The sequence below is a fragment of the Clupea harengus genome, chromosome 4 (assembly GCF_900700415.2).
Source record: "Clupea harengus chromosome 4, Ch_v2.0.2, whole genome shotgun sequence".
Classification (NCBI taxonomy): domain Eukaryota; kingdom Metazoa; phylum Chordata; class Actinopteri; order Clupeiformes; family Clupeidae; genus Clupea; species Clupea harengus.
The window spans coordinates 19,570,842-19,585,756 of NC_045155.1; the positions used below are offsets into that span (position 1 = coordinate 19,570,842).

General features: G+C 44.5%; 1 protein-coding gene across 10 annotated transcripts in view; it reads left to right on the plus strand.

The window, feature by feature from the left end:
• Positions 1 to 14,915, plus strand: part of camta1a (calmodulin binding transcription activator 1a) — a 368,250-nt gene that overhangs the window by 6,101 nt on the left and 347,234 nt on the right. For all 10 annotated transcript variants that reach the window (XM_031566626.2, XM_031566618.2, XM_031566619.2 and 7 more), the window contains one exon: positions 13,676 to 13,779. In XM_031566626.2, the coding sequence (XP_031422486.1) occupies positions 13,676 to 13,779 (104 nt within the window). The remainder of the gene's footprint in view (positions 1 to 13,675; positions 13,780 to 14,915) is intronic.

Genomic DNA, 14,915 nt, shown 5'->3' on the forward strand with positions numbered 1-14,915 from the left:
GTGTGTGTGTGTGTGTGTGTGTGTGTGTGTGTGTGTGTGTGTGTGTGTGTGTGTGTGTGTGTGTGTGTGTGTGTGTGTGTGTGTGTGTGTGTGTGTGTGTGTGCAGGTCCTCACCTCCGCGCTCCTTGAGACAGGATTTTCATGGCTGGGTGAGCTTGGCTCGGCCTGAAAAAAACCAAGAAGAGCCCCCCCCCCCCTTTTCAAGTCCAGTTTAGTTGCCCACATTTGCCAAGCGCTCCCTTCAGAGCTGTTGTTGTAGCCCTTTTTGTTAAAGTCCAGTTTCTCTAAATATTTACACGTTGGGCAATTCAAGCCAAGAGAACATCTTGATGTTTAATTTTGGATGCAGTGTTTTTTGTCTAGCCAGTGGCCTTTTTTTTCTTACACTCTCGATACAGCAGAACACAATGAGCTGATGCGTGTCTTGTGCAGATGAACATAGCCTTAAAAAGCTAGATCAGCAAAACAAACATTTAGTTCATATTCCTGAACATTTCATTCAAGAACCATTCAAGTGCTGGTGCTAATTTGCTTAATTGGCAGGTGTTGTTGCTGAATTAAAATGAATTGCTTTTTCTTGCAACATATGAAGTTTTAATGCCCCCCCAGAAAGATAAATTAGACTTGGAAAAAAAGTTTGCCCTGGTAACTTTTAAAAAGTGGTTCCTTTTTCACAAAGTGGGATCATAGATGGCAGTCCTTGCCTTCCAATTAGGCACTTACAGCCATGAGAGCGTCATGGCAGATCAGTCAAATGGGTGACATCATCCATGTGATAAAATGAGCCTGCTGTCTGCACAGGCTGCCCCCAGGGGAATATCAAGTGCACCAGGACCCGTTTTTACCCTGAAAATGATGACCTCCCTCAAATGGAGTCTGCTGACCTTTTATTTTTTGTTTATTACATGGCTCTACAGAACACTCCATTCTGATTGGTCGGTCAAGGCTTTCAGAGGTTTGTCAGAGTAACCGACTGCAGGCCTGTATATTGGGGTTGTCGCACTTTTAATCGACTACAAAAAAAATGAATACTCTTTGTGAAATGATTGATTTGATTGTTAGCTATCCAATAGTTTCAGTCTTGGTCCTGACCACTACTACTTTATTTAATGTAATCACCAGCAGGCTGTGTCTGTATCTTTGACATACTTTGGTAAAGGCCTTTTGAGTGTAGGTTTGATGGAGTCTGGCACCATGGTTCACCATGACCCTTTGGTGTCCATGGCTACTTTACCCTTCCTTTTGGAAAACATGGACATGCAAAAGCTAGTCTGGACCTATTTTTGAAATAAGAAGACATGCATGACACTTGAGTCCGATTAAGCTGTATTTCTCAGGGCCATTCTGTCTGCCATGTTTGACTTTTCTCTAGTTCACAGCTATATTGTCCAGAGTTCTACCATCATAACAGGATGTGGATCCAGTTATGTGACTGTGTGACATTCCTGTGTTTGAACGACCTAGAGCTGGAACTTTTGCCTGTAGCAATGTAGAGCCTCTGTTCCAAACCATTTGTCACAGTCTATTCAGAGGGCAAGGAGCACAATGTCACTGGGTATCTTTTTTTGTGTGTGCTGGAGACAATTTTGACGGTTTTGTTTTTAATATCCCGATTTGGTAAAAACCCTGGCTGCTCTGTGTGTGTGTGTGTGTGTGTGTGTGTGTGTGTGTGTACGTGTGTGTGTGTGTGTGTGTGTGTGTGTGTGTGTGTGTGTGTGTGTGTGTGTGTGTGTGTGTGTGTGTGTGTGTGTGTGTGTGTGTGTGTGTGTGTGTGTGTGTGTGTGTGTGTGTAAGTATGAGCTGGCTGTTATGCATTTCACCGCCGCTGCTCAGGCAGAAGCAGACGCCTCGCTATTCAGGGACAGGTCTCAGCCTCTGTGATCATATAGATTTGACGAGATGCCACAAATCAAAGTGTCCAATGCAATCAGCGCTTCTCATTTTCAGAGGGGCAAATCAGCGCTCCCTGAGTCAATCCAGAATTACGGGAGCGGGCATGTGTGACCTGCTCTAAATATCGGGACACCGCCCGTGCGCTTGGGTCAGGAGAGATTTTGATGAAGTGCCATGTTGTCATTAGGCTATGCCGCTCTCTCCAACTCTGGGCCGCGATGTGTTAGACGAACCGCCTTCTGCACGTCTCTCATATCTCTCCTGACAATTTCCCGGATAGATTGCTTTTGATTGCTAGCATGTTATTTATCGAGACTTTGCTTTCCTGGTCAACTGGATCTTTTATCCTTTTTTTTTTAACCGCTCTGCCAATCAAAATTGGTTTTCCTATCGTGACTGATGGATGTTCTCTGGGTGGAAGAGCTTTTTTCTTCTGTGGAAGTACTGTTGTTAGGCTGAGAAGATGTTGATGATCGGACAGGGTGTGCTGTCGACAAATTGATGGATTTGCAATTAAAGATTCACCTGTATTTTAAAGGTCTGATTGGTTGCATCAATAGATGTTTTTATCTCATGTGTGAGACACTCGTTTGAGACCAAACCGCTTGACAACAAATCAAAAGAAACAACATTGCGTACGTTTGCTGTACTGAGAAATCTCTGATCCTTTGTCTGTATGTGCTTTCATATACAGTAGGCTAGGTCACCTCTGTTCTCAAGCATTCCTGTGGTTGTCATGTCATCTGGGTGAAATAGCAGCAGCTTGCATGTTTTGCTGCTTTGTGCAACGTGACTGCATGTCAGAATCGCATGTGGATGAAAGACCAATGTGCTTGCTTGATTTGATACCTATGTGTGCATGACGTCTGAACACATCAGTAATGTTCTGCCTGCTTGCTCTCCGTTGGAAGGCAGGTTGTGTAGATTACTAATGATTTTGCTGAGAGCCTCACAGTGTTTTCATTTGAAAGGGACTATGGACACATGTCTGACTCACAGTGCAAGTGATGGCGTCAGCGTACCTCCTGGAGTGTTACCAAACATTCAGTCTATTTCTACATACCACCTTTACTGTCTTAGTTTAGAGTATTCACTGGAGGCAGTTCCTTGCTATCACAGGTGTATTGCTAGCAGTTGCGCCAGTTTCTGTTGCAGCCCTGCTGCACACACAAGGCCATCTGTATTGATTATTAAAATGTGTGTACGGCTCCAGTCAGGTAGCACATTGACAGTGACACGTCTGCACCCTGGCAGCCAGGCAGCAGAAATAGTTAGCCGTGACGCTGGGGAAACGGCGAGTTCCAGACCCCTCGATCTGGCGCGGGGCCAGGCTGGATCTGTTTTCCCCAGTCAGACGCTACCTGCAAAGGGGGACGGCCCCTTGGGATAGCAGGGATCTCGGAGTGATTATTTATGAATGCAACTGACAGTGTTATAGGCACACGCTTGACTGGAGCCCAAGTGACTAGTCAGATGGTGGAAGGTAGAAAAAAAAAGAAGTCAAAACAAGCCAGCCTATTGGAGAAGCCCCTGCCCCTCTAGGCCCTCGGCCTGAGCTGAGTTCATTAACTCAGGCCCTGATAGCGGGGATCAGGGGCTCAGTAGAACGCCTGACTCTCGACACATCAAGGCTGCCAGTGTAGGCCGATGAGCTGCATTTTACACGCCGCGCTGGCACTCCCAGAGCACTTGGCTTGCAAGCGGCTTTGGCCAAAAGGAATCCCTGATGTACAGTCGCTGCTTTCGCTCACTGTCCTCATAATGTTTCACTTTGGAAAAGGCCAAGCGTCGAGGCTTGGGCATCTTCATAATATACCGGTCAATGAGATGATAATTGAGCCATTTCTCTACTTGTCTTAGGTCCTTTATCATTGGAGCTAGCCCTGATTGAATTTGGATAGTATTGAACAGCTCCACAATTGGAAGCGAAACTGAAATTGGACTTTGCTGTGCTGCCATTAGGGGCTTTGGAACTGTAGAATAACTTTGGTATTAGAACTGAATCTGTTTGCATTTCTCTGTAGACTGGGCTCACTAATTGTCCTGCAACATTGGATTGGATTTTGTAGGAATACATATTGGCACTGGAAGTCAATATTATATTAGTAAATATTGACATATGGTCTGAAGCTTAATATCTGAGTTGGGACCACACAACGCTCCGCTTATAGTAATATGTTGGAACTGATAAAGTTATTGTTTGGATATTTCATTCTCTCCGAAAAATGATTATCCAGCCTTTTTGGAGAGCAGCTCTGGGGTGCCATCAGCGTCTAATTGACTTTGATGAATGCCTGTGATACTGTGGTTTTTCTGCAGCGAATTAAAGTGAAGACTGCCATTCACAGACAGAGTGCTCAGAGACAGTGGCTCAGAGAGAGGAAGTGTGGAAGAGAGAGCGAGAGAGTGAGGAAGAGAGCGAGTCAGAGAGCAAGAGGGAGGGAGGGAGAGAGAGAGAGAGAGAGAGAGAGAGAGAGAGAGAGAGAGAGAGAGAGAGGAGAGACTGTGTGTTTGCATCGTGAGGGATATTGATTTAAGATTTGTTTTTGTCAGCTCTCTCAAGTTTCACGACCCTTTCCCTCGTCTCCAGGGCGAGGGCTGGTGCAAGCCGGCATGACTGATGTTGTTAAGGCCCCTAAACAGACCCCCCCCCCTTCAGGAGAGGCATCAGCGATAATCTGGAGATCAGCACTCCCTTCTCCCCTCCCAACACAAATATATTCTCCTCCATCCACCAGCTTTTCGACAGACTTTTTACGCTCCACACACACACACACCCACACACACATACACACACACACACACACACACACACACACACACACACACACACACACACACACACACACCCGGGCCACAGAAAAACAGACTGAAATGATTTGGCTCTGACAGGGCCGACGGGATTATATGGATGCAGCCAGGTCCTTGGCATCCCCTCTAGCGAGAAACAGCTCTCCAACCATTACCAAACATCAGTGCAAGTGTACGTGAAGAGGGGGTGACAGAGTGTGTGTTTGTGTGTGTGTGTGTGTGTTTGTGTGTGTGTGTGGAGACGTGAGGGTGTAGCATGTCTGGGAGAGGCACTCTCAGCAGTTTGTCATCGAAGGTATGGGGCCTTTTTTAGTTTTTTCCTTCTTCCTCCTCCTCCTCCTCCTCCTCCTCCTCCTCCTCCTCCTCCTGTGCTTGTAGGTATGATGTGGGGAGATACGGGCACAGGAAGTTGGCGTGGGGAGGGCGCTGGGAGCGAGCTGCAGAAGCTGCCATGTATCTGTGTCGGGGCTCGGCGCTCGGCGCTCGTGTGACAGGGCGCTTGCTTTACCTGGCCTGCCTAATGACAGGAGCCGCCCCTGAGTGGGTGGCAGCAGAAACAGAAACAGAAACAGCAACAGGAAACCTCTCTTTCTCTCTCGTCTAGTCGTTCTCCCTAGTCTGCTCTCTCTCTCTCTCTCTCTCTCTCTCTCATTCTCCTCTCATATACACTTTTTGTCTCTTGTGCTCATTCTATCTCTCTAGCTCTGCCTCTCTCTCTCTCACATACACACACACACACACACACACACACACACACACACACACACACACACACACACACTTTCACTCAATTCAGTTCAATTTCAATTCAAGTGAGCTTTATTGACATGACAGTTTTTTTGCATTGCCAGAGCCGAACATTTAAACACTTGGTTTACATACCCCATACTCCCCATTTCCCACAGCCTCCTTGCTCTCTCCCTCTCTATATCTTATCTTCACCTTTTCCCAATGTCTTTCATCCGTTACTTCTCTCTCTCTGTCTCTTCCTATCCCCCTCTCTGTTTCTCTCCGATTTGGCTAGTGAGCCACTCTACTGATCAGGGCAGTAATTGGCTGCCCCCCCCAGCTCTCGGCCTCAGCCTCGGCTCAGTTTGGCTTAGAACATCTACTAATACAACCGGCCTCTGTTTTCAGCCAGCCTTGCACTTTACTATTTGACAACTAAATTGTTTTTTTTTTTTCATCAGCGGAGAGAGCTGAATTATGGTAATGTCCACAGGAGCAGCTCGCTGTTTGGCCAAGAAAATGAAAGGCTGTGGACAGTGTGTGGGGCACTGGCCTGTCTGTGTTTGTAGGGCACGTCTAGGGGAACGAGGGAGGAAGGAAGGAGGGATGGATGGAGAGGAGAGGAGAGAAAAAAAAAGAGTGTAACATTAACAGATCCCTTTCAGGGCTTCTGCTGAGAGCTACAACTCCATCGTTAGCAGAGTATTTCCACCCTTCCCATCTTCGCTCCCAGCTCTGCTCTGGCGCAGGCTGCTCCCCGTATCCGACTGCTTTCTGTCTCCAGCAAGCCCTAACAGCCGTACAGGAGACAGGCCACTGCTCTAAGTATTCTTTTTCTTCTTGTTTTGTCTCCGTCACAGCTCCACTCTCAGCAGTCTACTCGCTCGCAAAGTTGTCTTTTTTTTTTATTCACTCTCTTTTCTGTTTTTTTTTCTCTCTCCACAGTGACACCAGAGTACATTTTGGTCTGTGTGTCAAAATAATGTCAGATAAGAAGGTACGGTTAAATAAAGGGGAACCGGGGGGGAAAAAAATTGTTTGCGTGGCCTGTCAGGTTCGCTCACTTTCTGTTTCCCTCAAATTAATCTGGCTTGAGTTAGCATGAAGGCATGATTAGCATGCCGCTCTTTAGTTCAGTCACATTCATTTTATTTTGGGGAATAGGGAAGTCATTCCCACCCTTCCCAGGATGTCTCTTAAAATGTGCTTTGGGAGAGGTAACTGGGTATTTTATTATTACGAGGCACTTTTTAATTAACAGACAGCCATCTCATTATAACAGAAGCCTCCCTCTTCTCCTCAGGAAGTGTATTTAATATGAAAACTATTATTTAACATTGCGGAACATCAAATAATGCTATGATGCTCACTGCGGTGAGTGTGTTTTATTCGCTTTTTTTTTCTTCTTCTAAAGGTTGTGCTTGTCAGTGCCAATTATTTCCCCTTTTATTCTTGTCTTAAACACATTTTTTTTAGTCCTGTTTCTCCTCCAGAGAGCATTTCTCTTAGGGAGCATCCTTTTATGCCATTTCCTCTGTAATATGACTGTTCTTTTTCTCAGTTGAAATATGTGAAGGGTTTATAAAGATTTCTTAAGGCGAGGCTCACCCCTAATTTACTCTGCAGATAGTTACATCAATGGCTACTGACAGACGCTCTGTAGTCTCCCGTTGATGCATCCTTAGCATTTTGTCCCCTTTTGGAGAGCGAGCCTTCATGTTTAACACTGGGATATCCTGACACTGATTAGTGGAGAGATTACAAGTCTCTCAAATGCAGGAATCGGGCCTTTTGCATGTCTCTGCTCCAGACTCTTGTTGGTGGACCTTTGAGTGTGTGTGTGTGTGCGTGTGTGTGTGTGTGTGTGTGTGTGTGTTTGAGTGTGTGTTTGAGTGTGTGTGTGTGTGTGTGTGTGTTTGAGTGTGTGTGTGTGTGTGTGTGTGGGTGCTGTCCTCTTTCAAATAGAAGGAATAATTGAAAGAAAGGCTTGATGTTTAATTTAGCGAGTGCGAGGGCTCATGTCTTCTTGTGGAGAGAGAGAGAGAGAGAGAGAGAGAGAGAGAGAGAGAGAGAGAGAGAGAGAGGCCTTGCAGAGGGGAATGCTGTGTAGAGGAGCAACAGTAGAGGAGAATGGAGATTGGCACCACACTGATAGAGCACTGGGTGCGCTGGGGAACAAGAGCTCCGACTGGGAGCCCACTTCGCAGACAGACGGGGTGGTCTGTGTCTACATGGGTGTGTGTGTTTGCATATGTGAGCATGAGAGAGTGTATCCATATATGTGTGTGTGTGTGTGTGTGTGTGTGTGTGTGTGTGTGTGTGTGTGTGTGTGGGTGAGGGGAGGGTGATGTCATCACAGGCAGTGTCAGAGTGAATATTTGAGTTTGAATTGATCAGTGGCAGCGCTCACTTACGGGATTCACAGGGCGAGTGCGTGCCTGGGCTGGATTGATTACAAGCAACACAGGCAGTGGCATGTGGTGCAGGGGGGTGGCAGGGAGAGAGGGAGGGAGAGAGAGAGAGAGGAGAGAGAGAGAGAGGGAGAGAGAGAGAGAGAGGGAGAGGGAGAGGGAGAGACAGAGGGAGAGACAGAGGGAGAGAGAGGGGACTTTTTTTTATCTTTTAAAGTCCCCTTTATTTAACAATAAAAGGAAAAAAGACCAAATAAACTGGATGAAATAAAATGTTTTTGAACCCTTAGTAGCCTTCTTATTCCACTAGAAGGGACATTTTAAAACATAAACACTTGTCTGCTAGAAGGCCGCCTGCGTTTCAAGGTAGCGTTTTGCCAACCCCATGGCACCATCTTAGTAGTATTGGCACATTTCCCAATCTGCCTAAGCTCTCTGGTGATTGCCTTGTTTGTAAAGAAGCACGATCATTTGAAATGAGTTACCTCTGGTGCGACCACACTAAGGAGACACTGATGCAAAACTGAGTGAGATACATTATCCATTTTCACACATATCATTGCTTGCCAGATTGTATATTTCTGGGATATGTATCGGCCACATTTCTACAGCCGTGGTTTTATTTATTTTTCTGGCTAACAAGATCTCCTGCGGCCCAAAGGGTATCTGACACATTAGTGTTTTCATCAGGAAGAGACTTAATCCCACTTCCCATAGACAAGGCGCTAGCCCTCCATCGAGGAGAGATGCCTTGCTCCTCTGTAGAACGTAGCGTAGTCCTGTTACAAAACCACTCGGAGAATTAACCCATTTTGAAAGCATCAAATGATAACGAAATAAGAAAAGAAAGAGAGAGAAAGATTGCCCCAGGCTAATGAGAAAAAAGTGTTCAGTCAGAACCCTGCTTTGTCACAGTATTCCACACCACACTGCCCCACTATGCCCATACATCCCAGTATGGACAAGAGAGAGAGAGAGAGAAAGAGAGAGAGACAGAGAGAGGTGGAAAATGGAGAGGGAGATATATAGAAGGAGGGGAAGAGGGAAAGAGGGAGAGACAGTGAGAGAGTGAGCTCTATGTGCTCTGGCTGATTTGTGTGTGAGGCTGTCTGGAAGCAGCCAAGGACTCATCACTTTCCTTTTGTGACTCTGCCGTTCCCAGCCCTTCACCACTAGCGTGCACTAGCACTAGAATGGTGAGTTTCCCATCCACTCGTGGCCCGTTGTCTGCAGCTGGGGGGGGAAAAAGAGCCCTTTCTGAAGTGTGTGGAAGACACAGCTACGGTATTGTGAGCAGAAAAAGAAAAATGATTGGCTAAAGACGTGCTCTGAAGCCTGCTTTAGAATCTCAGGAAGATTCTGTCTTGTTTTGCCCCTGAAAACAGAAAGTGCTGTTTGGCTGCTGTGGTAGGCCCAGACTTAGACAAACTCTATCAGTTATCCTTCAGATGTGTGAGCTCAATCCCTGAGTTTTGTGCTTGCATCATTATCAGGTGTGTTGTGAGCAGGTGCTCCATGGCTGCACTAATTAAGCCTAGCGAATCGCTGCAGATACACTATCTGCCTGCTAAGAACAATTTACATGAGTGGGAATCTCCGCCACAGCTCGCTCCTTCTGCATGCAATGAGAGGAGGTGCAATCTGCAGATTTATCTCCCCGGGTCCCTGTGGGAAGAGCGGGGAGCATCACATTGACATTTCGTGGACAGATCAGGCATCAGGTAAACTCCTCCGTTAGTATCTCGCTGCAGGCTGGGATTGTTTTGAGGATACGTTTGCCTGTGTGTGTGTGTGTGTGTGTGTGTGTGTGTGTGTGTGTGTGTGTGTGTGTGTGTGTGTGTGTGTGTGTGTGTGTGTGTGTGTGTGTGTGTGTGTGTGTGTGTGTGTGTGTGTGTGTGTGTGTCTTTTATTTTTATGGGCCACTTTGTATTAATCATATCTTGCAAGCTCCATATCAAGACCTAATCCAATCTGGAGTCACTCTCACTGTCCACCCACTGTACACGGACTGCCAGGCATGTCATATTTTCCCCCATGATCCTAATAATCCTGATGAATAGACAGTGGGGAACAATGCTTCGTGGAGTAAGCTGTCAGCTCAGCTGAGGAGATCATATATTTTGTGACTATGTTTTGGAAAAATTCCCTCACCTACAAGCCAATAGAGTCAGCGCAGGTAGTGGCCTAACAAATGATCGCTATTTTTGTTGCAGCTATTTTGGTTGCAGGAAGCCCTTAAATGCCCCGTCAGTCATGATGACTTATTGGTATTGGCACTGGCAATTGCAAGAAACGGGTAGACAAATGAAAATCAATGTTTTTACTCTGAAATCCACGGCAGTCATCATAAATCATTGGTGAAGAAAATAACCATTATGAACACCCAAATGAGGCCAGGTAACTATCTGCCTCTTCTGTCACCTGTCTATACGGTATTAATGTACACAGGCTCCACTGCCGTCATCTGCTGGTGCCCAGAAAGCTATTTTGGAGAGTTTTTCTTACCCTAGCGATCCTTTAGAGACATTTGAGGTGATTCTTCAATAACAAAGACAGTGATAAGTTATATAAGTAAATGCTCACAGGTGGAAATGATGTCGGAAACAAAAGTTCAAAAGCAACATTGTGATTTTTCATTCACTGTCATACTTTGTTTCCCCAAGGGATAAGCAAAAGACAGTAATCCCTCTGGCAAATACAGATGTTTTCAATCAGAGTGTGTTTCCAGCGCCAAGGAGCATGTAGAGAGAGAGAGAGAGAGACGGAAAGCCTGCCTTGTCTGCTCAGCCTGGATATAGAGGGAGGGGAGAACATTCCGGAATAGGAATTTATTTTTACCTACAGCTTTCGTCTTTCAGACCTCGTATGTTTATCCTGCCGCGTATTTGTAGGAATGAGTGAGAACTGATAAGATAAAAGGCAGTCATCTTGCCCGCATAATTTCATTTTCAATTATACATAAATTGCCCGCTGCTCAGTGCAAACTTAGCTAGGGATGGTGTAATTGGATTCTGCAGATGTGCCTTGACATGTCATCAGTGACGCGGGTGGTGCGGTGGGGAGGAGGAGGTGGAAAAAAAAACAGGTGATATGTGGGCAGCTCAAAGACGGAAGAAACCGGCAAGATCGTATTTCAGAGATACCATAAACCATTCTGACATTCGACTTATCTCTGTGGCCAAGGAGGTTAGATTGTGCAAAATGGGAAAATATGTTTGTTTATTTACAATATTCGGTGGTGGGAATCAAAGGGGAGATGTGGACATTGTGTAAAGAGGGCCTGCATAAGACCTGCATAAGACCTGCATAAGCCCTGTTTGACTTAAACACAGGGATCTGGGAGTAGATGTGGACCTTGTGTAAAGAGGGCCTGCATAAGACCTGCATAAGACCTGTGTGACTTAAACACAGAGATCTGGGGGAGATGCACTGTCCTGAAGATCTGCACATCCTAAGCTTCAAGGAGCACTCAGAGTTATGTACAGGCCAAATGGCTTTCTTTCGTTGGGAAAAATGTGGGTTTCCAAGGAAGAGTTTCAGAAACGAGTTTGAATTTCGTGTGATCTAGTGAGGTGATGTTACAGTGAGTGGCATACAGTACTAAGTTGAGTCTAACCACGTGGTCATTTTGCGAAGCTTGTTGTCTGTAATGGATTAGCACTGGGGATGTGCTGGCCTACTTGGCACACTCTCGCCAGACCCAAACACTCTGCCAGCATAGAACTCCATCAGAAGAACAGAATAGAAAAGATAAACACAGTATTGGCCATTCATAGCTGGAACATTGGCATGCTTTCACAAAGCTCAGGCTGGAGAGTCCATCCTCCCACAGACTCTGGTTGTACACCACAGGAGTGATGGGATTCCCAGACCCTGCTTGCTGTTTCCGTGGTCGGCCTGGGCAGAAAGAGATGTGAAGCACTGCAGAACATCCCATACATAAATTGTTAACCTTGCATTGAACCTGTTTATTTTTCCTTGTACCCCTAATACAATTATAATTTGTTTGTGCATGTTTGTTTTGAGATTTATTCCACAATCCTAATTATCAACATTCACAGGTTTGTATATATATAAATATATATTTATTTGATTCTACTGAGCTGCTGTAGCAAACATATGACAGACTGTTGTCATGTCATCATGACTGGCAGAAGCTCCGCTCTCTAGAAGCCCATATTTAGTGATAAGCTGTTAGGATTTAAGCTAACAAACAAACAAAAAAATACAAGCCTCATTTTCTATGTAAATTGCAAAGCTGTTTTTGTGTTTATGTTACCTAGGAACTTTGTTTTTGCAGCTTTGAAAAACAAATTCCATTAATTCTCTGTAATATTTCTCAGACAGACCTAATTATTTTCCCACTAAATATTATGAATATACATTTGCTTTCCAAACAAAAGTTAATTTCTGTGTTTGTGTAATTTTTGTGTTTGTGTTGACACGTGGTCTTAATTTCTGGGGTGTTAAAAAACGTAATGACGTATTATGTGCACAGCCATTAAACTGGTAGACTGTAGAGAAAATGATGAATGTGTCTGTGGATATTTCTGTCTTTGTTTGTTTGTTTGTGTGTGTGTGTGTGTGTGTGTGTGTGTGTGTGTGTGTGTGTGTGTGTTTATTCATACTATCTATCCTCTTGAGAAATGCAAGTGTGTTTTTATTTTGGAATTCCATTGGCACATTATGTGAGTGGGTGGTGGCTTGAGACTGAACGGGTAAGCGCTAGACGGTAGTAGCACATTGATTATAATTGGACGCAATTCACAGTTGCAGACAATATCATAGCCATTTAGAAATTGTTCTCCAGAACAATGAGGGTAAATGGCAGTGATTTGACAGGGCTGCCAAGCTCTGAGCTGCATAAGAAAGAGACAGACAGGGGCACGAATGGGAGAGAGTCTGGCATATGGCCCCCGTGGTAATTGCCCTTGGAAGGCAATTGTATCTCCCTCTCCTCTGTACTTCACTAGCATGCACACTTGCAGCCATTCTACCATTTTGGATTTTTTTCGGTGAAGGGACATGTTACCCTCATATGTCTTATTGGCATGGTAAAGATGTCAGTCCGCCCACCGTCCATCTCAATGATGTAAACATAAACAACTTATTTAATAACTCACGTTTTTTATATTTCGAGGGATGCTGTGACTGTGCCCATCTCAGTGTTGAAACAGATTCAGCAGTGAGCTTACGCTTTACTCACCCCCTCGATCTCCCCTCTGGTGGTGCTACTTCATGAACCTTGTCAAGCATATCTCTGATGTTGTGTTGTGACTTGTTTACTCGCCTGATGTCTCAGTGCTTCAAGGAATCACTGCTGTGCAGTTCTGTGTCACCTGTTCTCTGCACTTTAGTCTGATTAGCAGAAATGAAATAATGTTGCAGATAGCAGGTAGCTGATTGGTAATGGACTCCTCTTGGATGCAGGCCTATTGTGACACTCTTCTGTGTATTGGTGGGGCAGCAGGGGACAGTAAATGTGTTTTGTATCACCACTCCTGTATCTTCTCAAACTTTCACTGTTAGATGACGCGGAGCAGCTAGTAGGAAGCATTCTGTATTTGTGTGTGTGTGTGTGTGATAAGCATGAGCATGGACATATTACATACATTATTCTAACACAAACTGCTGTAGAGAGAAACTTAACTCATCTTGCATGTACTTTCCTATTGTCCCGCAGGAGGTTGACTGTTTGTGCATGCACACTCTCTCATGTTATTTCACCCTCACCAAACACACACACACACACACACACACACACACACACACACACACACACACACACACAAACCTTCTCAATGTCTTTTCTCCACTGTCTTTTCTTGTAGATGAACATGGACATTTGAAAATATACCTGCCCAAAAAGCTGCTTGAATGTCTACCCAAATGCTCCTCGTTGCCAAAGGAGAGGCACAGGTGGAACACCAATGAGGTAAGGTCACCTCTCGCTGCTGTACTCGGGACCATCTGCCATGGGCTATTTTTTCTCTCCCTCTGTCTCTCCCTTTTTTTGCTGTATTTATCGACCAGTCAAAGCCCACAAATCCATTCTTTATTTCCTCAACTACCTAGACAAATTTGAAATTCCACTCGAGAAACCTTTCTTTTTAAGGTCTTACACAATGTTTAGTGTTTTTAAGTCCTTTATGATGCAACAAACCCCCCCCCCCCCCCACAAAGAAATGCACAACTTATGACAAGAGCATGATATATTCATAAAGTGCTGTGTTTGAAGTTTGAAGTTGTTGTTGTTTGTTTGTAAGCCTCAGAGCTCTATCTTTAGTTTGCTAATGATACTGCATCTCAGTCATACATATGCGGAACACAGTCGCTGACACATTTGATATTTTAATTAATAATCAATAGTGTGCTCAAGGCTTTGTTGCATTAGCAAGGGTAAGGTGAAACAACATGACACGTTGTTTGAATTCTGAATTTTACAACCAGATGCTGAAACACTATCCACTCAGTGCACCTTGTATGCTAGGTTGTTCTGGTCAGTGCAATAAACACTGTGCAGACAAAAGCACACGTATTACCTATGAGACAAGCGGTTCTTTTTCTAATCAAGTCTCTGATGTGTTCTCCCTGTCCCTCAGTGAGCCCCTTCTATGTGTGTTCTATTCAAACTTGCGTAATACCAATGGAAATTTTGGCCAGGGGGATTCAGAGTAATATATTCATCTTTGAAAAGAAAATGTAAAAGAAAATGAAAGAATATGCTTTGAAATTGATAGAGCTAGAATCCAATTAGGCCAAGGGTTCCATAATTTAAAGGTTTCAACCATAATTTAAAGAATAACTTTTTTTTCCCAGTATTATTATTTCGTACTCTTATGAGATGATATTGGTGCTTTTGTGAATACAGTTTGTGTCTGATACATTTATTCTTGTTTCTTACTTTATCTACCCGCTGCTCATTTGATGTGTGCTGTCAGTGCAAGTTAACAAAACTACATTTCTTCTAGTCCGTGTTACCAGCAAATAAACCACATAATAAGTACTGAGAGGTATTTTAAATACGTTGCATCACAGCCTGAAGGTATTTCATATACAATGAATCAAACA